The 24016-nt window shown below is 54.0% G+C and overlaps 10 protein-coding genes across 10 annotated transcripts; 3 read left to right on the forward strand and 7 right to left on the reverse strand.

Annotated features, from left to right (window-relative positions):
* Positions 1-1450: 1450 nt before the first annotated feature.
* On the reverse strand, positions 1451-4570 carry J4E87_008024 (uncharacterized protein; the record flags this gene model as incomplete). Its single annotated transcript, XM_049379617.1, has 2 exons — positions 1451-3552; positions 3607-4570. The coding sequence occupies 2 exons, from the start codon at positions 4568-4570 to the stop codon at positions 1451-1453; spliced, it is 3066 nt and encodes a 1021-aa protein (XP_049230504.1).
* Positions 4571-6023: 1453 nt separating this feature from the next.
* Positions 6024-6643, reverse strand: TVP18 (Golgi apparatus membrane protein tvp18; the record flags this gene model as incomplete). The annotated part of the gene is made up of 4 exons (XM_049379618.1): positions 6024-6324; positions 6378-6470; positions 6537-6552; positions 6607-6643. The coding sequence occupies 4 exons, from the start codon at positions 6641-6643 to the stop codon at positions 6024-6026; spliced, it is 447 nt and encodes a 148-aa protein (XP_049230505.1).
* A 457-nt stretch (positions 6644-7100) lies between these two features.
* J4E87_008026 (uncharacterized protein) lies at positions 7101-8141 on the forward strand (the record flags this gene model as incomplete). The annotated part of the gene is made up of 3 exons (XM_049379619.1): positions 7101-7337; positions 7427-7740; positions 7796-8141. The coding sequence occupies 3 exons, from the start codon at positions 7101-7103 to the stop codon at positions 8139-8141; spliced, it is 897 nt and encodes a 298-aa protein (XP_049230506.1).
* A 252-nt stretch (positions 8142-8393) lies between these two features.
* Positions 8394-9003, reverse strand: J4E87_008027 (uncharacterized protein; the record flags this gene model as incomplete). The annotated part of the gene is made up of 2 exons (XM_049379620.1): positions 8394-8460; positions 8513-9003. 2 exons carry the CDS (start codon positions 9001-9003, stop codon positions 8394-8396), a joined length of 558 nt encoding a protein of 185 aa, XP_049230507.1.
* A 601-nt stretch (positions 9004-9604) lies between these two features.
* Positions 9605-11548, forward strand: J4E87_008028 (uncharacterized protein; the record flags this gene model as incomplete). Its single annotated transcript, XM_049379621.1, has 3 exons — positions 9605-9814; positions 9868-10440; positions 10490-11548. 3 exons carry the CDS (start codon positions 9605-9607, stop codon positions 11546-11548), a joined length of 1842 nt encoding a protein of 613 aa, XP_049230508.1.
* A 285-nt stretch (positions 11549-11833) lies between these two features.
* J4E87_008029 (uncharacterized protein) lies at positions 11834-12746 on the reverse strand (the record flags this gene model as incomplete). The annotated part of the gene is made up of 2 exons (XM_049379622.1): positions 11834-12046; positions 12102-12746. 2 exons carry the CDS (start codon positions 12744-12746, stop codon positions 11834-11836), a joined length of 858 nt encoding a protein of 285 aa, XP_049230509.1.
* Positions 12747-14304: 1558 nt separating this feature from the next.
* Positions 14305-15499, forward strand: SFH5 (Non-classical phosphatidylinositol transfer protein (PITP); the record flags this gene model as incomplete). The annotated part of the gene is made up of 2 exons (XM_049379623.1): positions 14305-15008; positions 15067-15499. 2 exons carry the CDS (start codon positions 14305-14307, stop codon positions 15497-15499), a joined length of 1137 nt encoding a protein of 378 aa, XP_049230510.1.
* Positions 15500-15758: 259 nt separating this feature from the next.
* Positions 15759-17403, reverse strand: J4E87_008031 (uncharacterized protein; the record flags this gene model as incomplete). The annotated part of the gene is made up of 2 exons (XM_049379624.1): positions 15759-17034; positions 17087-17403. The coding sequence occupies 2 exons, from the start codon at positions 17401-17403 to the stop codon at positions 15759-15761; spliced, it is 1593 nt and encodes a 530-aa protein (XP_049230511.1).
* Positions 17404-17902: 499 nt separating this feature from the next.
* J4E87_008032 (uncharacterized protein) lies at positions 17903-19930 on the reverse strand (the record flags this gene model as incomplete). Its single annotated transcript, XM_049379625.1, has 1 exon — positions 17903-19930. The coding sequence occupies one exon, from the start codon at positions 19928-19930 to the stop codon at positions 17903-17905; it is 2028 nt and encodes a 675-aa protein (XP_049230512.1).
* Positions 19931-22020: 2090 nt separating this feature from the next.
* J4E87_008033 (uncharacterized protein) lies at positions 22021-23873 on the reverse strand (the record flags this gene model as incomplete). The annotated part of the gene is made up of 5 exons (XM_049379626.1): positions 22021-22704; positions 22758-23191; positions 23244-23297; positions 23345-23710; positions 23780-23873. 5 exons carry the CDS (start codon positions 23871-23873, stop codon positions 22021-22023), a joined length of 1632 nt encoding a protein of 543 aa, XP_049230513.1.
* Between the last annotated feature and the right edge of the window lie 143 nt (positions 23874-24016).

Genomic DNA, 24016 nt, shown 5'->3' on the forward strand with positions numbered 1-24016 from the left:
CGGTGGTTCAGGGCGATCGTCGTATAAATCGCTCTCAGACATATCGTCCCATGTACGAAGGCATCTTTCGCATCCGCATTCGCTGCCGTTGCTGTAGTTTCTGCAATACAGGTCGTCGCTTTCATGACTCCATTCTTCTTCGCTGCCGGTGTGTTCTTCGTCTTCTTCTTCGTTGTCTTCTTCATCTTCTTCAGAGTCTGATTCTTCAGTAGCGTCGCTTCCCGAGTCATGTTCATCGGTGTCCTCTTGTATACAGGACATCATTAGCCTTCCCGGTTTCATCAGCCTTCCCACCTGGCCCATGAGGAATGTAGTATTCCATTCCATCCTCGCATACCCATTACCCAAGAACCATATTTTCAGATCGCTCCCAGTGTACCTTAGGCTCACGATCACGGGGTCTAAGCTTGCATATTCTGGTCTCTCAAAGGGATGACTCGTAGCTATACCAGGTGAGGCGCTTTGCTTCATCCAGAATTGGTCCACCACCATTTGCTGCTTTGTGGTCTTCACACCCGGTGCTTTTTTCTGGAATACGAGCATTCGTCCATCCTCGGGATTAATCCAACAGTGGTCCGGGCCAATGTATTGCTCCCAATACTCGCGGCAGGCTACATGCCATCTCGTGTTGCCAAGGCTCCCAATCGGTATCTGCTCGCCGGCCTCCAGACGTGGGGTGACCTGCTCCAGCCATTTGTCTACCTCCGCTTCGCGTTGTATGTCTTCTTCCAGGATCTTTGCCTTGAACGCATCGTGTGCTCTGTCGTCGTGGGGAGATGTACAGAGCTGTAAATATTGTTGATCGCGCACCCTGCCACTCGTATGTCTTGATGGATCCTTGATGGGGAGGTTGAAATCTTTGAAATGCAAAGTATTGGTACGCTTGTCAGTGGCTGCTGTTGTGCCATGTTGGTCGTCGTGTGGCCGCTTTCTCTTCAGGCGCCCAGGGTCGTTCGCAGGCTTGCAGGAGGACGTTATGTGAGGCTCTGTCATATCTGGAGAGCGGACGGAAGAGATGGTAGTTTGAGTGGATGAGTGTTTGATGATGGTTTGCGAGCCATAGATAGATTGTCCTGAAGCTTGGACGACGTCCCTGACCGCTAATTAGTCAGTACAGAATAGCCGATATCAGCAAGCCTCGGAGCGACAACACAGACAACCAACACAATACATCGATAGTTTGCCTATCGCTCCGACAACATCAGATGGGCTTCAGTAAGGGTGCTCATGCCAAAAAGAATCTGTACAACAGATCATTAGCACACAACAACGTCGCTTCATCTTGCACATAAAGGCATACAGTCACGACCCCCAACTATATCTTAGATGCGTATTCTAACGATGGATTGGAAAATATCTACGTGCACACTAGTACTGAAGATGTGTAGCAATACAGCCTATCCTACCACTCAACTCGATCTTTTTGAAGTACTGCTTGACAAGCAAGAGTCTACAAGGAACTCTCACCCTCCTTCAGCGAGGTAGTTTCATCAACCTTCTTCTCCTCAGCGGAAACACTGACGGGCTTGTCCTGAGATTGCTTTTGCTCCAAAGGTGCACCCTTCACATCAGCCTCGTTGTCTAGGTCCGGACCAGAACCAGGGAATGCACCGGGCGCATCGGTAGAACCGGGTGCAGTTTTGGAGACTAAGGGTTCTTCTGGCGAGAGGGCAGATGATACCTTGGAAGCAACTGATCCGAACGCTTCCGACACTTGAGAAGTGGCTTGCTCAAGAGTTGATGGAGCTTTCTCCTTGACCGCTTCGGTCGCTGAAGTAGACTCACTCTCCTCCTTTGACGTAATCTGTGCAAGCTCGGGCTCTTTTGGTTCTGCTGCAACATTCCGACCCGCTTCACCCTCAGTGAGAGTAGGTTCGGCCGTCTTGGTCGAAGCACTGAGTGACTGCTGAATCTGAGCTGCCATCTTTGCAGCAGGCACCTCAAGATTACCATCCTGTCCAAAACTCCAGACGTGTGTCACAGGGCCGAAACTCAACGACTGCCTTGGTACAGCAACTTCAGCAGTAACAGTAGCGGCAGCAGCGGGTGACGGAGATGCAGCAGGCTTCCTTCGTTGCGGACCCTTGGCCCTACCCTTGCGAGCATCTGGAAGTGGTGCTGTTTCTCTTTGCGCCTCTTCTTCTTCCTCGGGTTCACGCACCTTAGGCGGTGGATGAGGGCCAACTCCAAGTTTGCTGTTGAGGTCTTTCAGGAAACCAGCCTGGAGAGCCGCAATCTTCGAGCCAGCAGGTCGGGCGGGAACGGGCGGTTTCGCCTTCGTCTGGGGGGAGTCGTTCTCGCCAGTCTGCGAGTCGACAGTTGGAACCTTCTCCGCTGAGCCAGTAGATGGCTTGCTTGGGCGTGCAGGTATCTGTGGCTTCGGTCGGTCTGGGATAATGGGTGCTTTCTTGTCATCGGCAGATGGTTCCCTCTTGGCTGGTCGTGCCGGAATACTGGGGCGAGCCGGCACCGGGGGCTTTTGGTCAATTGGGGAGTCGTCGGCATACTCATTCGTATCCTCCATCTGAGGTGTGCTAACAGTAGTCTCGTATAATCCGTGGGATGGTGCATCCTCCCAGATATCTTGACTTGGGAAGCGTTGCTGCATTCCAGGGCGGCCCATGGTCTCGTCACGTACTTTTCCGAGGATCTTGTTGTCTGCGGCGAACTGTCTAGTGTGGTCGGGGAGAAAAGACTTCTGATCTTCCTTGTTGATCTGAGTCTTACGCTGCTCCTCGGTGTTCGGGTCTTCAAAGACCTTCGCAGGACTCACGCTATCGTTACCACCAGCAGTCTTTGGCTCTTCTGGCTCTTGAGGAGTATCAACAGTAGTTTCGAGCTGTAAGCTGCCAGGGGTATCCTCCCAGACATCTTGACTGGGAAAGTGGTGTCGGGCGACACTGGGACGCTTGAGCTTGTCGACCTGAGATTTGGGCTTCTTGGTGTCCTCCTCATCCTCCGGAAACAGGGGCTCATACTCCTTGTGCGATTCTAGTGGAGTACTGCCACGATCGTATTGTGCTGGGCTGGGAATGACACGTTGCTGCTGCGTGCTGTTGTTCCGACTCGAGCTCCTGCTGTGCGTGCGCGGCTTTGTGACATATTGCGGGTTGCCATCTTCATTGAGCGTGTATTCGTTGCCATGGCGCTCCATTTCAGGCGATACAGCAGGCTGTCTCCATTCGGCGTCTGGGTGTTTCTTCAGCTCATCGGAAGCTAGAATGGGCGTGCCATATCCGCGCTCAGTAACCCATCCACCTTTCTCAGCTGTGTTTCCGCCCTCGGGGCCAAGGTCTTCGGTTGGTGGATCGTAGCCTCCGCCGTGAACCTTGCTGGAGCGATGCGCAGGAGGGTCGATGTGGATGACCTCGCCTTTGTCATTGACCTCTTGGCCCGCTTCGTTACGGAGGGGTGAGTCGACGTAGCCGCCCTTGATTGAAGCAGGGCGACCCGATGATTGTGGTCGAGGAGAGGCCATGCGCGAAGCATATTCCTCTGTGGCCCTGTAGCCAATCTGTTCGTCGGGTGTACTGACTGCATCCCGACTCGTACCTGTAGAATATGATCAGCAACAGCTGATGAATAACGAAGCCGCAATTGACTTACCCATCCCAACATCCTGAGCCCTAGTGTGTACCAGCTTGTCGAGGTTATCGGCACGCCAGTGGTAATCCTTCCTGTTCTCCTGGATGTGAGGACCGTACTCGCCGGCCTTCTCGCGCTTCAGATCGTCCGGGTGCTTTTCGTACCACTTCTGCTCAAAGTCGTCTGTTGAGATCTTGCCGTGGCCGTGCATGCCGTAGCTGCCAGGAGGCCCGTGGAAGATTTCACGGCCGCTCTTGGTGCGCCCGTGATGGCGACTACCGGCCTTCTGGTGGAAACCTATTCCTTGCGCTCCGGGCTGTTGCGCGTAGGGCGAAGGGCTGGGAGCTTGAACGTCTCCAGCATTTCGGAACATGGGTACCTGAACACCAATTTCAGGAATGCCATGCTCGTCCTTGTCGTTGTAGAGCGAGCTGGGGCGCGATCCAGCGGAAGATCCTGAACGTCCAGTCTTGGCCTGAGAGACCCTATCGTCGACGGACAGCTGCGAGCCGACGCCAGCAGCGAGCGCTGTCTGTGAATCGGTCCGCGTCACCGCCTGGATCCTACTTTTGGCGGTTGAGCTTGGGACCGAGGCTGTAGGAGCATGCAGAGGCAAGTCTCCTGCCACGTTCTTCATATGTTGTGGAGAGCCGCCCTGGTTCTCCGGTGTGAGGGTCTTTGACAGGTCTTCGAAGCTGGCGTATTCATTGCCTTCTTCTCCGAGAGAGGGCATGGACACGCTCGGTGGGCGGGAGGGCAGATCGGTGCTGAGGCGACCGCCCTCTCTAGGCGGTCCACCGTGTACGTAGGTCGGGTCGTTGAGCGGGGAGCGGGCGTATCTGTCTCCAGCGGGAGAGACGGAGCGTTCGACACCGCGCTTCGGGCGTGGGGGGATCTTGGGAACATCCATATGGGTACCCTGCGCAGGAGAAGAGCTGTTCTGGGCCCGCGCTGGGCGTGGAGGTATCGTTGGTGGAGCACTCATTGCTTCTGTGTCGGTTGCTCGGCGGGGATGTGGGGTGTAGGTGCGGTTGAAACTACAAGTCGTTCAATGTCAGTGACAGATCCCAGCCATTGAATGATGGCGATGTGCAGCGTGAGCGAGCTGAGAAAAGTGCTCAGGTCTGGCTCGGGCAGTTTCCTGCACGTCAGGCCAATAAGCGCGGCTGCGACTTGAGAGCCCAATGATGCTGCACAAAGCGCATGTGCTGTACTGACCTCGGAATCCGCAATTCAAGTGGAGACTGGAAGTGAGGCTGGCAAGAGGGGCAGATAGCTTGGTGGGATACAGCCAAAATGGCGCAAATGAATCGGTCCTGGAAGCTGGGATGGCGCACTTATGTAGCAGAGTCGGAGAGCTCCAGGGCCTGCGACCCGCATTATGGCGTATGGGCCTGCACGCGGCCATCATCGTCACCCCCACACCCTGCATAGGTACCTACCACACGTTGTTTGACTGCGTTCTTCCATGGTCCAGTCGTTGTTGCCACACATGCAATTGTTGTAGTGGAGATGTTCGACACGTCCACGTCAACTGCGCTGTTGACAGATGCATTGAATCCATGTCCCACATGCTGGCTGACGCTATCCTAGATTGGGGACTATGCGACCGCATCAACGTGTTCGCAGCCAGGGACGTCCAACATTGATCAAGACTCGCACAAGTCACATTGCAAAGCTCAGCACATTACATGTGCATTGTTTGACTTGCATCCATCAGCTGCGCTGGGTGTGGCAGGGTGGCAGGATCTTCAACGCCTCGCAAGCTCCGGCACGTTAGCGTTCCCCGCGCCGAACAAGTGTGGTTCCTGGCGAGATTCTGGCAGCCAGTTATCGTCATCCTAAAAGCGAGCAGGTGCCAGGCCAAGTTTGGCGTTTCCGCTGTCGTGGTCTGACACTGCCTGTGCTTGTCACGGCCTTCCCAGCAACGATAGAGTCAAACTCGAATGGTTGCTGAGCAGACGACTGCTGCACTCTCTGAAATGTACGCTTAAGAAAATGACACCCAAAGCTTCTAGAACATCGTCATAGGGACTCATGTGGGCCCTGCGCTCGTCTCCATCGATCAATATCTGTGTATAATTACGTAGGTGCCCCCACACAGCAAGATGACATCGTACACGACAAATGCACAATTGTCACGGGAACGCGATGAGTACGGAGAAAGCATGTCGCATTTAACCGCCTAGCAGTTTGGCCGAGCACTTCCATATCCAAGAGGCTCTCGTACAAAACATGGCCCCAGAACGCCCAGCTGCAGAATAATGCTACAAAGAAGTCAAATCATCTCCTGTAATCGCTTTCCAATCGGCTAAGCTCATCATCTCCGTCCTTGTGATATCAATCGGCTCGTCCGTCGGCCCTTCTTTCTATACGCGTGTCGTTCGTTCGGAATCGTCGCACATGGCTGTTGCTTGCTGCCTAGTTCTACTTCCGCCCTATATAATCATCTGGGCAACTCCCTGTCCACCAAGCGTCTTGCTGCCCTGGAATTGCTGACCCTTGAAACCAGCAAGCGCATAGAAGACGGCTGCGAGCAGAAGGAAGACGGCCGCGACGATCAGACTTGTAGCCCGGGCAGCGATGCTAGCCCATTGTATGGCGCTCATCGCCGCGTAGATGGCCGCGCGCATGTAGTTGGAGCTGAATTTGCGAATAAAGGTGTCGAACTTGGGTGAAGTCGGGCAGATGCGGAGGAGCAGCGGTATTTCGATGAAGATGATGATGAAGGAGCATACTCTGCGAACTGATTAGCCGTATTCCCAGCGAAGGTGTGGGCGCGGAGAACGTACAAGCACACGATACTAAACGCGATGACCCAGTTGGCGTTGAAGATGTTGGCGATGCCCAGCGCAAAGCAGAGGACTATACACAGTACTCCGGTCCTGCCGAAGAGTTAGTATGACATGCTGCAAGCCGTGGACGTGTGCGTAGCAGCTGGCGTGACTGACCATTGTCCGTAGATACCTGCAAAGATGCCATGTCAGCAACAAGTTACAGGTCCAGCAGCTAGTGTCTTACTGAAATTCCTCGACTTGAACTCTTCTGCGAGCGTCATTTTCGCGGTGTGATTGACTGCGGTATGCTTCTAGCTTTTCGAGGTGATGCGCAAAGTGGTGATTTGGCGATGTGTAGATTGCGGTTCCGGTAGCTTTGTTGCTGGCGCGGGCTGAATGAAGCTCTGGCACAAAGTATCAGGCGAGGTTTGATATCCTTTGTTGGAATGCCGTGCGCCGCGTTGGTGTACGTTGCGCTGCGTAATGTGATTGTGGCTGTGCAGTGAATCGGATTGGGTCGAGTGAATGTTGGTCGGTGCCTGGCGTTGCGATGGCAATGGCTGCGTTGCGTGCTTCTTGGTAGCTCAGCCCTCGGTCGGATCGCGGCTTCCACGTCTACGTAAACTACGCGCTAGTGCTTGCCGAAACCGTCTTGGGCCGGCACTCTGCGCCTGAGAACTCGGACCTGCACCTTCAGTTTCAGAACATTGTGTATGGCCGCGACTGCCTCACCTTGGAATGACTGGAATTTGGAAAGCGAAGGAACCATGGACGCCTCTCGTGCTTGCGTCTGCCGCGCTCGGGCTGGCGCTTTACTACCTACATGCCCAGCAAACAGCCACTTTGACAACTGCGGACCCTGCGCAGGTGAATACAGAACCGTGCCAAGACGACGAAGCGATTCACGTACCAGACGCCATGGATCCGAAGGAGAGAGCGTATCATGAAGGCTTCATGCGCGAGGCTATTGCCATGGTGAGCCACGTCCTTCGCTTTGTACATATTCAGCTATCTGCTGAGTTTACTCCATGTTTGATCCCTCTGCTGACTCATCATCACTGCAGGCTGAACTTGCACTCAAGAGCGATGAGACCCCCGTCGGCTGTGTCTTCGTCAAGGACGGCGAGGTCATTGGACGAGGCATGAACGAGACAAATCGGACCCTGAACGGTACCCGCCACGCCGAGTTCGTCGCCATCGCTGGCATCTTGTCAAAGCACCCCATCAGCATCCTCAACGAGACAGACCTCTATGTCACCGTTGAGCCATGCGTCATGTGCGCGTCCATGCTGCGCCAGTACGGCATCCGAGCCGTCTACTTCGGATGCTGGAACGAGCGTTTTGGTGGCACCGGAGGTGTTCTGAACATTCACTCTGAGTACGTATCCTTCTTTCCTCACAAATACATGCATTGCAAGTACTGACTTCAACAGTGCTAGCGTCGACAAGCCCTATCCAGTCACCGGCGGCATCTTCCGAGAGGAAGCCATCATGTTGCTCCGGAAATTCTACGTCCAAGAGAACGAAAAGGCCCCCGAGCCCAAACAGAAGAAGACGAGGGAGCTGAAGACAGAGATCCTGCCCATGGACGTTCATCAGCCCAAGTCGACCCCATCACCTGCTATTCGTGCTCCGGCTAATGCGACCTCGACCGGATCCATCCCGACACTGTCTTCTTTGAGCGCATCCGCCGCCGCTGCAGCTGTCGCGGTCCCCAAGACTGTGTTTCCCACGCCCGGACAGGCTCGACCCAGCTCTGCCAGCACAGCTCTTGCTTGAAGCACTTACGATAATGCATACTTATACCCAACCATAGACGCTAGGATGAAGGAGTGAAACCGAATGTATAATACCTTATGACTTTTTACCTCAATAAAAACTTGTTGTTCACTGAGACACGTAACTGATTTGGGATGGCTGAGAGTACAATACCTGCATCGTGATTTCGAAAGGAAGCAGAAACGGCAATAGATGGTCGGTACTGAGTTTGGTATTGAAACGGGATCGGGGAGGCTTTTATCCACCTGTATCTTATTTCTCTCCTCCACCACCTGCAACCAACTGCACTACCATGAAGAGAGCAATGGCCCACCAGTATCTGTATAGTAATCAGCAAAACCTCTAATAATGAACCTTGTCCCCCTACGTACTTTTGCAAGAAGGTCTTCTCCGGCTCTTTTCCGTCGAGCTTCCCCTCCGCATTGAGCACGATGGGCTTGTTCAAGACCGGCTTTGGCCCAACATTCCTCTTCCTTATCTCCACCTCCACTTCATCTTCGCTGCCTTTTGCGCTTGTTCCGAATCCAATGTGGAAAGGCTCCCCCTTCTCATCAACGTGAATGATGAACTTCTTGTGGTATTGGTCGGAGAAACTGGCCGCTGACGTGACAATGCCTCGCCATGAGCCAGATTTAGGGTCGGTGAGGCCAACGCGAAGAAGGTGATCAGAGGCGTAGGAGCCTGTGGGTGGTGTGAAGGAGGCTAAAGTGCCAACGGGTTGGTCTGCGTCGTATTCGATCTGCGCAAGCGGAATCGGCGAGGGGATGACGGCGCTGTCCCCTGAGGCTGGAACGGAGGAGACGTAAAGCGTGACCGACGATGCGACCGCAAATGGCAGCAGTAGAAGTCTTGACAGTAGCATCTTGGCGCGATGGTACGGTCCGTTGCTATCTGTACCAATGCAATGGTGTTGGTAACGGGAGCTGGGGCTAGCCACCCGAGAGCAACGGCGAATTGTATCACCGATGGACATTCACTCAAGCGAGCCGTGCTTCCACAACCCCTCATTCTCAAACCATATCTCCTGAGACTTACATACGGTAAAATAATCCTGCAACTCCGCTTGATCCGAAATCGCACCGATAGCCATGATCAGCCGTGATCCAAGACCTCAACTTGCTTTGCGTGGCGTTCTGACCATCCAACACTGGCCCAACAGCATTCGGTATGCCTGAAAAGGTGGATCCGGCGCTCACGATGCCCACAATTCTCAGTCTGATCTGTGAGCAGATCGACGCTCAGGCTCGAGACGACCCTGACGACTGGTAGCCCGATTGCACAAAGGCTGGGGTTGCTGCCCCACCCCCACCATACTAGAGCTCCCCAGAGCTCTTATGAGCTCATCCCGCATTGACAGCTGTATTGTAACTCAACATTATTTCTCGCGTCCTCGGGCTTTCAATTAGCTTTTCTTCAATTCAAAATACCACACTTCTCTCACCTTCCCATACTCATACGCAGCAATGTCGATTCCTTTCCGCCAGACCCAGCGCAAGCAGTCGCGTCAACTGTCAACAGATCCCCGCAATGAGCTCCACCCTCAAGTCGACCACTACATCGGTATCGATGTTGGTACCGGTAGTGCTAGAGCCTGTATCATGAACGATCAGGGAGACATTGTTGGACTGGCCTCAGAGAACATTGGCCTATGGCAACCACAGACTGGCTACTATGTACTTGACCCGCAACAGGTACATTGCGAGAGCCAAAGCTAAAGCGAACCTAGGAACAATCCACAACAGACATCTGGCGATGCATCTGCTCCTCAGTCCGCCGAGCCATGGATCAGCACAACATCGACTCAAGCACTATCCGTGGTATCGGTTTCGATGCGACCTGCTCGCTTGCAGTATTCAGAGACGACACAGATGAGCCTGTCGCCGTCACTGGACCAAACTTTGACAACAAGGACGGCAACGACCGCAACGTCATTCTGTGGCTCGACCACCGACCTGTTGAGGAAACAAACAAGATCAACGCCACCAAGCACAACCTGCTTCGCTACGTCGGAGGCAAGATGTCCATCGAGATGGAGATCCCCAAGGTATTGTGGCTGAAGAACAACATGCCGAAGGAGCTATTCGATCGTTGCAAGTTCTACGATCTGACCGATGCTCTCACACATCTGGCTACCGGCAGTGAGAGCAGAAGCTACTGCAGTGTGGTCTGCAAGCAGGGATTTGTACCTGTTGGAGTCGATGGTAGTGTCAAAGGCTGGCAGGAAGACTTCCTCAAGGAGATCGGCCTCGAAGATCTATGCGAAGACAACTTCAAGCGCATGGGAGGCGTTGACAATGTGGTTTGTCCTTCGCTACTATTCTCGACGGTCCCGGCTAACAAGCACACAGAACGGACGCTACCTCACTGCGGGCGAGCTCGTCGGCACACTCAGCGAGAAGGCGGCACAGGAGATGGGTCTGCAACCCGGTATTGCAGTCGGAAGTGGAGTCATCGACGCCTACGCTGGCTGGATCGGTACCGTTGGCGCCAAAGTCAAGCTCGATGGGGATACTCTTGACATGGACCAGCCCAAGAACGATGTTTCGCAAGCCTTCACGCGTCTCGCAGCCGTAGCTGGAACATCGACCTGCCACCTTGCCATGTCACGCGAGCCCGTCTTCGTCGACGGTGTCTGGGGTCCATACCGAGACGTCCTTTTACCAGACTACTGGATGGCAGAAGGAGGACAAAGTGCGACAGGTGAACTACTCAAGCATGTTATTGAGACACACCCAGCCTTCAACGAAGCCGTGTCCGTCGCTGAAACGTACAACACCAACATCTACGACTACCTCAACGAACATCTCCGCGAGATGGCAGACGCGGAGAAAGCCCCACACATTGCCTGGCTTGGACGTCACTTCTTCTTCTATGGTGACCTCTTCGGCAACCGCTCCCCTATCGCCGACCCCAACATGAAGGGATCTGTCATCGGTCTGAGCTCCGACAAGAGCCTCGACGGCCTGGCACTATACTACTACGCGACCATGGAGTTCATTGCCCTTCAGACACACCAGATTGTTTCTGCGATGAACGCCTCCGGCCACGTCATCTCTTCCATCTTCATGTCCGGTTCACAGTGCCAGAACAGTTTGCTGATGCAGCTCATGGCCACTGCGTGCGACATGCCGGTCCTGATTCCACGATACGTACACGCAGCTGTAGTGCACGGCGCGGCTATGTTGGGTGCAAAGGCGGCCAGTACCGACAAGGACGGAAACAGCGAGCCGCTCTGGGATATCATGGACAGACTGAGCAAGCCCGGTAAGACCGTGAAGCCACTGGCTGATAAGACGGTCAAGAAGCTATTGGACGCCAAATACAAGGTGTTCTTGGAGCAGTGTGAGGGCCAGCAGAGGTACAGGAAGGAGGTCGATGCCGCCATTGAAGGATGGGCTAGCAAGTAAATATCACAAGTGGTAGTAGTCAAGGACACGACGATGAAGGGGATGATATCCATCATTAATTAGAAATTTATTCTGGCCACAAGACACTTGCCGAGGAGATCGTTGGTGCATGTTGTGTGTATAACCCAACTCCCCGCTTATGCCATCGGATATGGAAACTGCATGGCTGCTCCGAGTGTTGTAAGTCTTGAAACCCGGCTGCATGCAGTCTGCTCGTTGCTATCGTCTGTAAAAGGGTATATCGTACAGGGGAAATTGAAGAAGATGTGTGCCGGCCGTTGAGCTCTAGTATCGTCGGCGGGGTCCACGTGGTGGTTCTCTGCGACTAGCGTCGTTGAAGCCGTATCGTCCATCTTGGAAGCTACCAGCGCGTGCGCTCGCACCGGTGTCGATGTCCATGTCATCCATGGACTGCGTAAGGCGGGCAGGCGGTGCTCGTGCGACGTGGGTGCTCGCGGGGACATCCTTCATGTAGACGTAGAGGAGTCTGCCATCAGCCTGTTGATGGAGTTAGTTTTAGTCCAGCAAAGAAGAAGCTCGCCGGAACACTGACCTTCTGGTTGTTGAACGTCGCGATGACATTCTCGGCGCCCTCCCTGCTCACAAACTGCAGCTCGACCATGACCGTCGGGCTGGAAGATAAGAGCCTGCAGCCCAGCGTCTCTCCTCCAATCGGGGTCATGACGGCCTCGATATCAGCGGCCGTTGTTCCAGGTGCAAAGTTGCTAGCAATGACGGTACACGGACCGCCCGTCGCGGCACCTCGAATGCTAATGCCCGGTGCAGCGTCATTGCTGCGTGTAGCCGCAGCGCGACCAAGGACGGGAGCAAATTTGGTGTACACTTTGCTGTTGCGCTCGACCTGGGATGCTGACGCCGTCCGAGCGAGGTTGTTCCTGCTGTTGGCGGCACCGCGGGGGTTGTTCAGCTTGTGCAGATCGTGTTGCCATTTCCCGTCGACGTTGCCGGCTGGCTTCGCGCTCGCTGATCGCTTCTGGACGCCAGCACCACCGTTTATCCGACTGAGCAGCGATGGCTTTTCAGATTCAACTCGCGCCCGGCCGCCGGCGCCTGGTGCATTCGCTTTCCGGCCTCGGCTGCCAGCTCCGAGGAACTGTTGCGCGAGGGCTTCGTTCTTCTTCTTCTCGCGGGTCTGCTTGACGAAACTCTCGAAAGACGCGGTGGTTGAGGCGACCATGTTGAGCGACGGTAGAAATGGAGAGTAGTGGTGGTGGTCTGGTATGGAGTGGAAGCGCGTAAGTGTCGGCCTAAGGACAACCAGCGAGCGCGTCCACGAGAACCTTGACCCGCTTGGATGGAAGCTCGGGCCACGACCCGCCCGGCGAAACGAAACACCGCCGCGAAAAGTTCCCGTACAAAACTTGAGCCTGCAGCTTCTCTCTCTCACTCCAACAACGCGCCCAACTTTTGGTAAGTCAACACACCCGCTCTTTCTTTGTTTCCTGTTGCTATCATGATGAACACTTGTGTCGCCCCTATCATACATTCTATGGTGATCCGACCACTCAAGCCAAACGAGAATACTGATCTTCCGCAACATCTACCAATCTGTTACTAGAAGTTTTTTCAGGACATCAGCTAACAAATTATAAAGGTCCCATTGTTCTCAGTCACAGTATGACTTCGCGATCATGATGCGCCATTAGATGCGCTGCCGCCGACGTGCGGTCCGTAGCTCCACGAAGCCTTCCGTCCATCGCATATCCTATCCGTCCGTTGGTTACAAGCAATAGCAGACCTCGACATGATGTGTTCGCGACGGCAAGGCTTCGTGGGCTGCGATAGAGTTTTGAAAGGTTAGACTACACCCCCATACCCCAAGCACCCATCCTTAGATGATGAGCAACAAATGTATTATCAAATACCGACCACTTCGTGGGGAATAAACTAGTTCGATTACCTGAATATCTTTCCACTCCCGAGCCTTTGTCAAAACGTCTTCTTGTGGAACCGTTACTGACATCGCTCTAGGTATGCACTAGATTGAAAGCTCACTTGATACGGCTACCAGCTCTCATTGAAAAGGTACATAACCATTCTCTCTTCTTTCCCTTTGCAATGATGAACACCAATTCATGCTAACTCAGACGGGGTTCGCCTCACTGATTGAAAAAACATTCGAGACTTTTCATCTTTCGGCTGATTGCTCTCTCACCTGCATCTTTGTTCAGAATCATAGCCTACGTTCTATGCTAACTGTCAATCGCAGATCACTCAATGTCGATACGATCTATACCAACTGCGCTCCTCTTTCGACCGAACAAGTGGCGTCAACGCAAGATGGATGAAGTCGAGGCATCTTGGCATCACTGGAAACCAGCTTGTTCGGTCGATAGGCGTTCGTCGACACGTAGATGGCTATATATATTCATTCATTCTTGTTAAACATGACTGCTTCACCGTTGCGAACCTTGTATCTGCGCATGTACATGCTACACTAAAGACGTGAGATTTCCGCATGCCATACATGCACTGAGATTGTAAAATGAAACATGCTAGCAGACAATGTGGACACCTGCGGCAATGCTGCATAAATTCATCTGGTTACTTTATCCTCATGTAGAGTGCAAAAGGAATTTAGAGGTCTCTTCCTTGTCCAAGCTGATACCAGGACTGGGGACGCGCAGCGGTTCCGGAGTTTGGGGAACGATCTCGAATGATCTCCGGACACTTGAAACAATTCCCCAACCCAACGTTGACAGCACAGCTAACACGCACTCGTAACGCATATCAAGATGGCAGCGAAGCCCGAAGACGTAAGCACAGTACCCACGGAAGGCGCCGGTCTATTCAGTGGAGCAGGCCCGGAGAAGCAGCCCGAGCCTAATCCTGTAGCCGACTCTGCCGACAAGAAGGACGATGGAGATGCCGTCGACAGCGCAACCGCAGCAGTAGCAGATCTCTCGGTCGACGAGAAGAAAGAGGAAGCAAAGCCGACAGAAGTCACACCTGAAGCTACTGCCCCAGCTCCCGAGGCCGCTCCCGAAGCCGCATCCAGCGACGCCAAACCCGAGCCCAGCACCGTAACACCCACCCAAGGCCCCATCTGGCCCGAGACCACACCCGACCACCCACTCACAAAGTTCTACGATGCCTTCGAAGCCCTCACCACCGAAGCTCAACACAATGAAGTCTACGGCATCGAGCTGAGCAAGTCGAAGCCTTTCCATACCAAGCTCATACTACAAAAGTTCCTCCGGGCCAACCAGAATGATGTGGACAAAGCCAAGTCACAGCTGCTTGACACGCTGAAGTGGAGGAAGGAGTTTGATCCAATCAAGGCAGCGGGGGAGACATTCCCGAAGAACAAGTTTGATGGATTAGGATACGTGCTGGAGGTTGAGGGTGTACCCGAGAGCCCCAACAAGAAGGACATTGTTACCTTCAACATCTACGGAGCTGTCAAGGACAACAAGGCTACCTTTGGCGATCTAGATGGGTATGCTTCCCCCTTTCCCAACCCCATACAAAAACACCATGCTAACATAACCCCATAGCTTCCTCCGCTGGCGCGTAGGCCTGATGGAGAAGTCCGTCCAAGCGCTCAACCTGCCCGCCGCCACAACGCCCATCCCCAACTTCGGCGAAGGCCCCGACCCATACCAAGGGTTCCAAATCCACGACTACCTCCAAGTCTCCTTCCTCCGCCGTGACCCCCTCGTCAAGACCGCGACCAACAAGACTATCGAGATACTAGGGCGCCACTACCCTGAGACGCTGAGCAGGAAGTTCTTCGTTAATGTACCTGTGGTCATGGGCTGGCTGTTCAATGCGATGAAGTTGGTTGTGGCCAAGGAGACGAGCAAGAAGTTTGTTGTTCTGAGTTATGGTAATCAGCTTGCTGCTGAGCTGGGTAAGGGTGTTCCGAAGAGCTATGGTGGTGAGAGGGGAGAGTTGGCTGAGTGCGCTGAGGGTATGAAGATGGAGTGATCACACGAGTCGCATACACTGGTGCTATGGGGAGGGGAAGATCGTAATGGTAGGAGACGAAAGAAGCGACTCAGCGTGCTTGTTTGACTTAGGCCTTGTTATACCCCACTCAAAATTGTTCAGTCCTTTCGAGAACAATGTAGTCAAGAACAAATGTTTTCATACTAAACTGAAATACTGCACATGTACTTGTAACTTCGAAAAGCATTGTCATCATGCTCAGTGAACAAAAGCTGTATGCGTAAACAGCTGGATATCATTACTCTTCTTTGCCTTCATCTTCTCTCGGCACCACCGCTCTGTCAACCCAGCCCTCGCCCCTCAACACACCCAAGCCCTTCCTCGCAACACCACTGTTGACTGACCTGGGCGACACCTCGTACAGAGCATTAACCGTCGCTAAACTAACAACAAAGAGCAGAACATCTCCGTTCTTGAAACCCTTCCACCACCCCCTCTTCACACCCACCTTCCACATGGAATCGATCGACATCCTCGCCGTATAAAGGAAGTTACTTCTTCCACCTTTCCTCTCCAAGAAGGCCCAGAGTCCGCCTATGAAACCACCCAGGAACCAGCGTTGCGTGGAAAGGAAGGCCCGGGGAAGTATGTTTTGGAAGAGACAGATGGATCCCCAGCTCGTTCCTATAGCGCCAGAGAGGAAGAGCGACATGCGCAGTATGCGCTTGGCTAGACTGTTCAACGAGGCAATGGGAGCGGAGAGGAAGGCTTTGTATTTCGTGATGCTCATGGCTGTGAAGAAGAGCGTGAAGAAGCGGGCGATTTTGGGGAAGGCTTGGATCCAGTATTGGACGTAGGTGCGTAGACAGGACGGGTCTTGCGGGTGGAGTAAGGCGCATGACAGGGACTTGATCGCTGGATGCGCGGGAGACGTTATCGGAGAGATGGATGTCAACCGCTTTGGTAGCGTTTCAGCGTTGGGGAAGAGAATCGGCGAGACGAAGGGTGGCCAGCGCTGTCGCGAGATCTCTGCCAGGTTGTCCACTATGTCAAATGTGCCTGGCCAGGGTGCGGTGCTGGGATAGTCTTCGGGGCGTTTCTGTATATACTCTGGCGAGTTCTTCAAGATATGGTCTCCGAATCCAGAGGGGAAACAGTCGCGGTCGAAGACAAAAGCGTGCAGTAGCTGTCCGCAAGCGACTGGCATGATCATCCAGGAGCCGAACCAACTGGGCCTGTTCTTCATGTACCCCAGCTCCTCCAGGTAGTTGTAGCCAAATTCCAGGGCCCTTGTCATGATGTAGATGGCGATTGTGACGCGCAGCTGATCCCCTGGGTACACGGCGAGGAAGAAGCCTGCTAAGCTGGATCCAATGGCCGGTGCCAACTTGGATGTCAAGGAACGTGATACGCGTGGGTTCCGCCGCCGGAACGACTTGCCTTCATGGCTGAGTAGGCTCTCGCGGATGCGCACGAAGATGCGCCGGAGGAGGCGGTGGAAAAGGAGTATGAGGGCGAGGGAGCTGCTGAGGCGGACGTTGGGTGACTTGAAGACGGAGGTTCTGGGCTGGTTCCTAAGGGATTGTCAACGCACACCTTCTTGAACGCGAAAGGACGTATGCTCACCTGTTCGCTGTTCCCCGCGACAGAAGCCTGGTCTTGACTACTTCCCATGCCTTCAGCCCCGAGAAGGTCACGATGCCTAACCGCAGTGCCGCGCGGAAGGCGGCTACATTGTAATCATCCGGACCCTTGACAATAGCGTCGTATCGTTTCGGGGTTATCGTGCGCTTCTTGACAACCGGCGCGCGCGAAAGGAGGTACTGGTGCAGCAGCTGGTACTCCTTTGCCGAGATGGTGTAGCGGAGCGCATTGCGCAGTATCGGGTCGATTGGTTGCGATTTAGCGGGGCCCGGCGTGGGCTGCGATGCGCCAGACGACATGGTGGGCGTCTGCGAGTGTATTCGGGCTCATAGTTTGAGGGGCTGTTGTTATTGTCATTAGACGGCACACGCGGAGTCTGGGGAAGCTAGCATTGATGACGATCCCTGGAGGTTGCGCACAGGAGCCGCTCTTGACGGACCTCGGCAGTTTGGCCATCGACCCCAATCTTCTCACATGCGAACGACATTTCTTAGTCTGGGGCTACCCTAGCCCAGAGAGCTATCCCGTGGTCCACATATTGGTGTCTACTAAGACTTGGTCTGTACGCGCATCTCTTACTACACGTTGCGCAAACAAACGTCATCACGAGAGAACGAGTATCAGTTGTAAATCACATATGTATACTTGTCTATATACTCTATGGTTCCAAGGAAAACCCATGTATTACACCATCGCTTCTTCAGATGCGGACTGTGTATCATGTTTCGCACCAACCGCTAAATACAAACAGTGAAGACATAGAAAAGGAAAGCTGCACTACATTAAAATGTATAGCGTCTACAATGCGAACAAGGCAAGAACCGCACCGAACAGAGCACCCTTGGGCACAACGTTGAAGGGCGAGGCAGCGCCAGTGAACTCAGCTGGCGAAGAGGGACGGACGGCACCAGTACCCGTGGCAGTGCCCATTGGAACGGTGGCGGTTCCCATGGTGGAGGGGATGGGGTAGGGCGCACCACCGGCAGGTGTGGTGGCAGCTGGGGTTTGAGGAGGCTCAGCAGTGCCGGGAACAAGAGCAACGGGCTCAGTTGGGTTGGCGCCAGCAGAGGCGGGCTGAGTGGTGAAGTGAACTTGAGGGACGGTAAGAGTAGTTGTGCCGAACGTGATGGTGGTGCAAGGTGTCTCCTCAGCAGGGGTTTCACCAGCAGCAGTGGTGGTGCCAACGACCTCGGTCATGGTTGCAGAAGAGACAGCGGTGGTGATAGCAGGAGTCTCGCCGGCAGCAGTGGTGGTGCTAGCAGCGGGAGTCTCATCAGGGTAACCGGGGCCGTAGGCGCTGGAAGCAGGGGCAGAGGGAGCGGCAGAGCTCTCACCACCAGCAGGGGGAGCGGGAGGAGCAGAAGGAGCAGCGGGGGTAGGGTTCAAAGGAATGTATGAAGGGCAGTCTCCAACAATGGAAGGGTTCTCGGGGACATGCTGGGCACAGATACCGATGAAGTATTGCAGACCCTTGCTGATCTCGTCATCGCTACCGCAGCGGGCAGAGATGCAGTCAATGACGTTCTTGGTGAACTCAGGCTTGAGGCAGTAGCAGCTGGAGTCGGTGTTGTCCTTGCAGTCTGGAGCCGAGATCTGGAGCCACGAGTTCATGCACTTGGGAACCGAGTCGGTGATGTCGACGGGAGGGTAGCTGGGGCTGGAAGGCTGAGGAGCGGCTGAGCTGGTAGCAGGGACAGCAGATGTGACAACGGCAGACGAAACAACGGCGGAGGAGACAATAGCGGAAGAGGCTACAACAGTGGATGACTGCTCGCAAGACTCTCCGTATCCGCAGCCAGCAGCAGCAGAGCTCTCAGATGTGGGTGGCACAACAACAGTGGAAGACTCCGGTTGGGGGGTAGCGGTGCTGATGGAAGGAACCGACGCAGGGTAGCTGGTGATCTCCACGGCGGAGGAAGCTGGAGGAGTGTAGGCGGGCATGGAGCTGTTGGTGTAGGGAGCAGCTGAAGAGGCAGGGGTCTCGGCGGGTGGGCATCCCTCTCCACCGTACTGTCCACACTCGTTGGCCGAAGTGGCGGGAGTCTCGACAGCGGATGAAGAAGCAGGGGTCTCAACAGCAGATGAGACGACGGTAGTCTCGATGGCAGAGTAAGCCGTAGTCTCAACAGCGGAAGAAACAGCGCTGGAGGCTGGGGCAGTCGACGACTCGATGGCGATGGTGGAAGACTGAACCTCGCTTGAGGCGGGGACCTCAGGTGGAGGGGGCGGCGAAGGGGGCGAAGGAGGAGTGTATGGTTTCTCAGCGTCACAGTCGAAGCCGATGTTGTGGAAACCGATCTCGCAAGACTCCTTGTCACCCTTGTAGTGAGATCCAAGGTAGACCTCGACGGACTTTGCGCCACCACACTGGGTGTTCTGCAGTGTTGATCCACCAGCCGAGCAGCTACTGTGTTGCTTGCAGATGGATCCGTCTCCCATCTTGTAGTGGAGCTCGAGCTCAGCGTCGAACTCAGCCGAGACGTCCATGTGAGTAATGGAGAAACCGCGCTGGGCACAGCCAAATGCAGCGGGCTTGTTCTTCTGGATGGTGTTCTTGATGCACTTGTTTCCAAAGGTTCGCTTGCTCAGAGAGTCCCGCTTGCCGAAGGAGTTTGAGCATTTCCAGCCCCCAGAGAAGTCGAAGTCTCCATAGTTGCCGACATCCTGGCCATCGATAAGATCGGCCCAGTTGAAGCCGCCCTTCTGCTTATCGTCGCAGACGTTGTTGCTGTAGTCGGGAGTGCCGAAGTTGTCGAAGAAGTTCCAGGTGGCCGCGGCTTGTTGAGTGGCGAGGCCAGTGACCAAGAGAGCGTAGGTAGACTTCATGGTGATATATGAACGTCGAAATCGAATTTAGGTAGTAAAGCGAATATCAATGTATGTTGTAGTTGGACCTTAACGAATGACGGTCTAACAAGAGAACAAAGTCAAAAAGAGTGCGACTATGTTCGTCTTGGGAAGCGAAAGTAGCAGCAAATGCAATGCTGAGATTAGAAAACAAAGCGTGTGTAGATGTACTGAGGGGAAGGACGAAGGGTCAAGATATACTTCTACCACCAGCGCTCGTTCGAAACAAGCCGTCTCGAAACATTTCTAAAGGATTGGTCCGCCGAGGGCCTCCGACTCGCATGCTCAGCCACGATCAGAACGAGTCGCCCAAGGAGGTTCCATGTCGGTCGTTGTCGCGCGCTCTGCAGGCCCACTCGGCAGTAGGGTCGTCGGTTACAAGATGGCCTGGCTAAAGATGGTGGACACCAGTCAGATGGCTCTGGCGTGAGCACATCGTAAGCGAACAGGGGCGCTTTCCGAAACGCCCTAAATAGCCCACCGGAGTAGACTATCATGCAGGTACGAGCCAATGGCGTTGGCAGTGTGTATTTTGGCAAGCCAAGAGCGTCAAGTATATTGTGCGACAGGCCAACGACTGGTCGGGGTCCAGAGTCAGTCGTACGGGTAGAAACGCAGAGCCGCAGGCTGTCGAAGGTCATCGCACCCAGCTCTGTTGCCTTTCGGATCACCTTCAGTAGCGATACTTCGAATGCGCCAATGTCTTACATACGGGCATCTGGAGGGTTCCATTCTTGCTCACCTCCTGCATCTTCTCCACTCCGTTCATTCTCCTGCATCCGTCCAGAGCCGTATTGCCTAGCCAAGTCGATCTCCGTTGCCTGTATTTCCTTTTTGGGCGGAGCCGCCGACCAACTATAGCCATGACGCTGTCGTTCTGAAGAATATGCACGAGCGTGTTTCATGGGTGTTCCGCCATCGCTGCGGCCAACGAGCGTCAGGAACAACAAGCTTCGAGTGACATACATCCTAGGCCGATCGGAAGGTCGTGTCTCAAAGGCTTGGTTGCTTTATTGGAAGGAGCGTGGCATGAACGAGAGCTTTGAAGTGCCGTGGGAAAGCCATCGGCTCGTCGTGTTAACACCTCAGGTACTTCTGGTCGAGTTGGGCGGGCAAGCGAGCCCATGTCAGGAAATGCGCGATTCATCGGCCGCAAACAACTCAACATCCCTCTGCAAATCAATACTGTGCACTATCGAAAAGCTGATCTGACTTCTAAATGGAGGTTGCGGTTGCCTGCCTCTCAGACATTGCGCATCATGCAAGGATAAGACAACAAGCTTTAGAGACATGGCGCACGGGTACCTTGCAGCGTGTGGAACAGGGCAAAAAGATGTCGTGAACGGCCGGGAGTGGCGGTGTCAGCTCGGAACACAGGCGCAGACGATTGCTTCGTGAGCGCGGGAATGACGGCACCTTGAGTTCGTGACTCGCGATGAACCGTGCTACGAGGTGTCACGACACGAGTACACAAGCGAACTCGGCTATGTGTTGAACTTGGGTTTATCCGAGGCTTTCAGATTATGGTGAAGTAGCACAGAAGATGGCAACAATACTCCATCCTTCAGCTGAAGAGCTGTTTCGATTACATCTCACTACCTCGGGGTATTGTCGGGTTGCCCCTTCGGAGTGCCCTGACACATTGCTATTCTCGTACTTCCCGTGTCCAAGGCATCCCAGCCGTTTCAAGAATTCATCCGTGATGGAGGACCTCGCATGAACGACTGACTTTATGCTATGTTCTACCCCAGTGCTCTCAGCTGTACACTCGACAACGGCAGTTACTGTGACTTGGGCCTGTGGAAAATGTGTCTTATTGTTCTTGTTGCCAAACATGCAAATGGCAACAGTGATCTATGCCAATGTAAATACAGTAAACGCCAAGAGACCTATGCTAAACGCCAATGCCTTGTGTTCTGGTATCGTTGCCGTTGTACCCAAGACGCCGAGGAGCAAGCTCGCTTTTTACAAGCGAGTCGATATGGAAAAACGAACAAACCAAAATGCCATGCCAACTTCTCGTCTATAACCAAACTGATGCTTATCGTGCGCGAGACCTGCTGCACCGATTACTCTTGATCTTCTACTACAATGCGAACCACTTCGCTCCGACGACGCTCCTTGGTCAGATAGTCGCTAGCCACGTTACGCACTCGTGCGTGACACTCGTGCGCTGCGCGATTGAGAAAGGGCACCTGAAGAGCTCCGCAAATTGCGACCAGAGCGGAACCCCACCAAGCTAAAGGCGTGAAGTGAAGCTCGAGAGAGAGGCCGTACAGCAAACCGGCGATGGGACTTGCTACTGTACGGCAGGCAGCGCCGGTAGATGCAGCCAACCCGTTGATTCTCCCAAGATGCGATCTATCGGGCGTAGCTTCTTTGATCATGATCAGAAGGAGGGGGAAGGCGAGAATCGACGTCAAGTTCCGTACGGTCAAGCAAGCGAACAGACCAGGATAGACCAAGTTCTCAGGAAGAAGCTGTAAGAAAGGAACAATAAAGTATGCGATCGGATGTGCCAGTGTGACCATGAGAAGCAGACGCCATACGCCAAAGCAATCCGCCAGTAGAGGGAAGACGAAGCCCTGGATCACGAGCTGGATGATGCCGTTGAGGGAAAGAATAATGCCCACATTCTGAATGGGTATGCCAAGCCCACCTCCCAATGACGAAGGCGAAAGGTCGAGCGCGTTCATGTCATCGTCGGCGCGTTTGTCTTGGAGGAAGATGGGGAGCAAGTGATCGTATGTCATCTAGTATACAATTAGCCGGTTATTCGTTCGTTATGATGGACTAGGAGACTTACGGAATGGTACGTGAAGATACCTAGGGCGACGACGAACATGATGACTGGACGTGTGAAGACCTTCTCACTCGTCGGAGATTCTACCCAGTCGCCGTTAGAGCGCACCCGCCAGATTTCATCGTGTTCGACTTCCACGGCGTTGAAGGTGCCGTAAGATTCCGCGGTCAGGTTTGCCGACGCATCGGCCGTCGCGCCTTGAGCTGGCAGAAGAGGTGTCTCTGCGACCGCCGCATCGTATTGTTCGAAGTAGCCTCGTGGCTGCTTGTCCGGGTGAGTCTCCTCTAGAAGGAAGTATGCCATGAAGATGGAGAGCAGAAGCAAGGAAGCGCAGATGATATTTGGAAGTAGGTAAGGGAACTTCGCAAAAAGGCCTGTGGGGCTGAAGACAGATGGGAAGTTACGAGCAGGCTCAGCAAAGTATCCACCAATAGACGCTGTTGTAGTTAGTATAAATAAGCAGGAGTCGATGGATTGATCTTGTCTTACGGCCAATGATGGTACCAATGCTCCAGACGAATGGCATGACTGCGTACGCCTTTGCTGTTTCTAGTTAGCAACGCCTGACAGAAGTAATTGTGGTCACTTACGTTCATGCTCTGGTCGCTTGACCAACTCTCCAACCATGGTCTGGATGACGCCAATGTTGCCATTGAGTGCGCCGCCGATGATTCGTCCAAGGAGCGCGACCCAAAAGTTTGGAGCTAAGCCAACAAGTAGCAAAGAGGACATTGTCCCAAGACATCCAAGTATGACGACGGGTTTTCTACCTATACGGTCGGAGACTGAGCCCCAATACATGCCTGAACATGCCTCGGCGAGCGAGAAGGCAGAGATGAGCAGGCCGGCAAAGAACGGTGCGCTCGTTTCGGACCCAACTTGGAAGTTGGTGACGAGTTTCCAGGCGTATGGGAGTATCGAAGTAAGGGCAATTGGCTCTGCGACTCGAACCAGCGCTGGAGTGTGTTGTCAGTGCGAGGCTCGGGCGAACAACAACTAGTGTCGGTGGCATGGGAAAACCATACCTAGGAGGCCGAGCTGAGCGGCGGGAAATTTGTCTTGGGTGGCTTCGGGGGCATCTTGAGGGCTTGTTCTTCGGTTCTTGGTAAGAAATGACATTCTGCAACCTGATTTGGTTCTTACGGCTTCGCCAACACGCAGTCGTCGTCTGGCTCGGGGGTGGCTTGCTATGTGAGTAGAGCTTTCTCTGCGTTTGGCCTTGAATAACCCAGTAACAAACAAAAACGCACGATGGCCGGGAA

This window comes from Alternaria ethzedia (assembly GCF_023757985.1).
Source record: "Alternaria ethzedia strain BMP 0044 chromosome Unknown scaffold_24, whole genome shotgun sequence".
In the NCBI taxonomy this organism is placed as follows: domain Eukaryota; kingdom Fungi; phylum Ascomycota; class Dothideomycetes; order Pleosporales; family Pleosporaceae; genus Alternaria; species Alternaria ethzedia.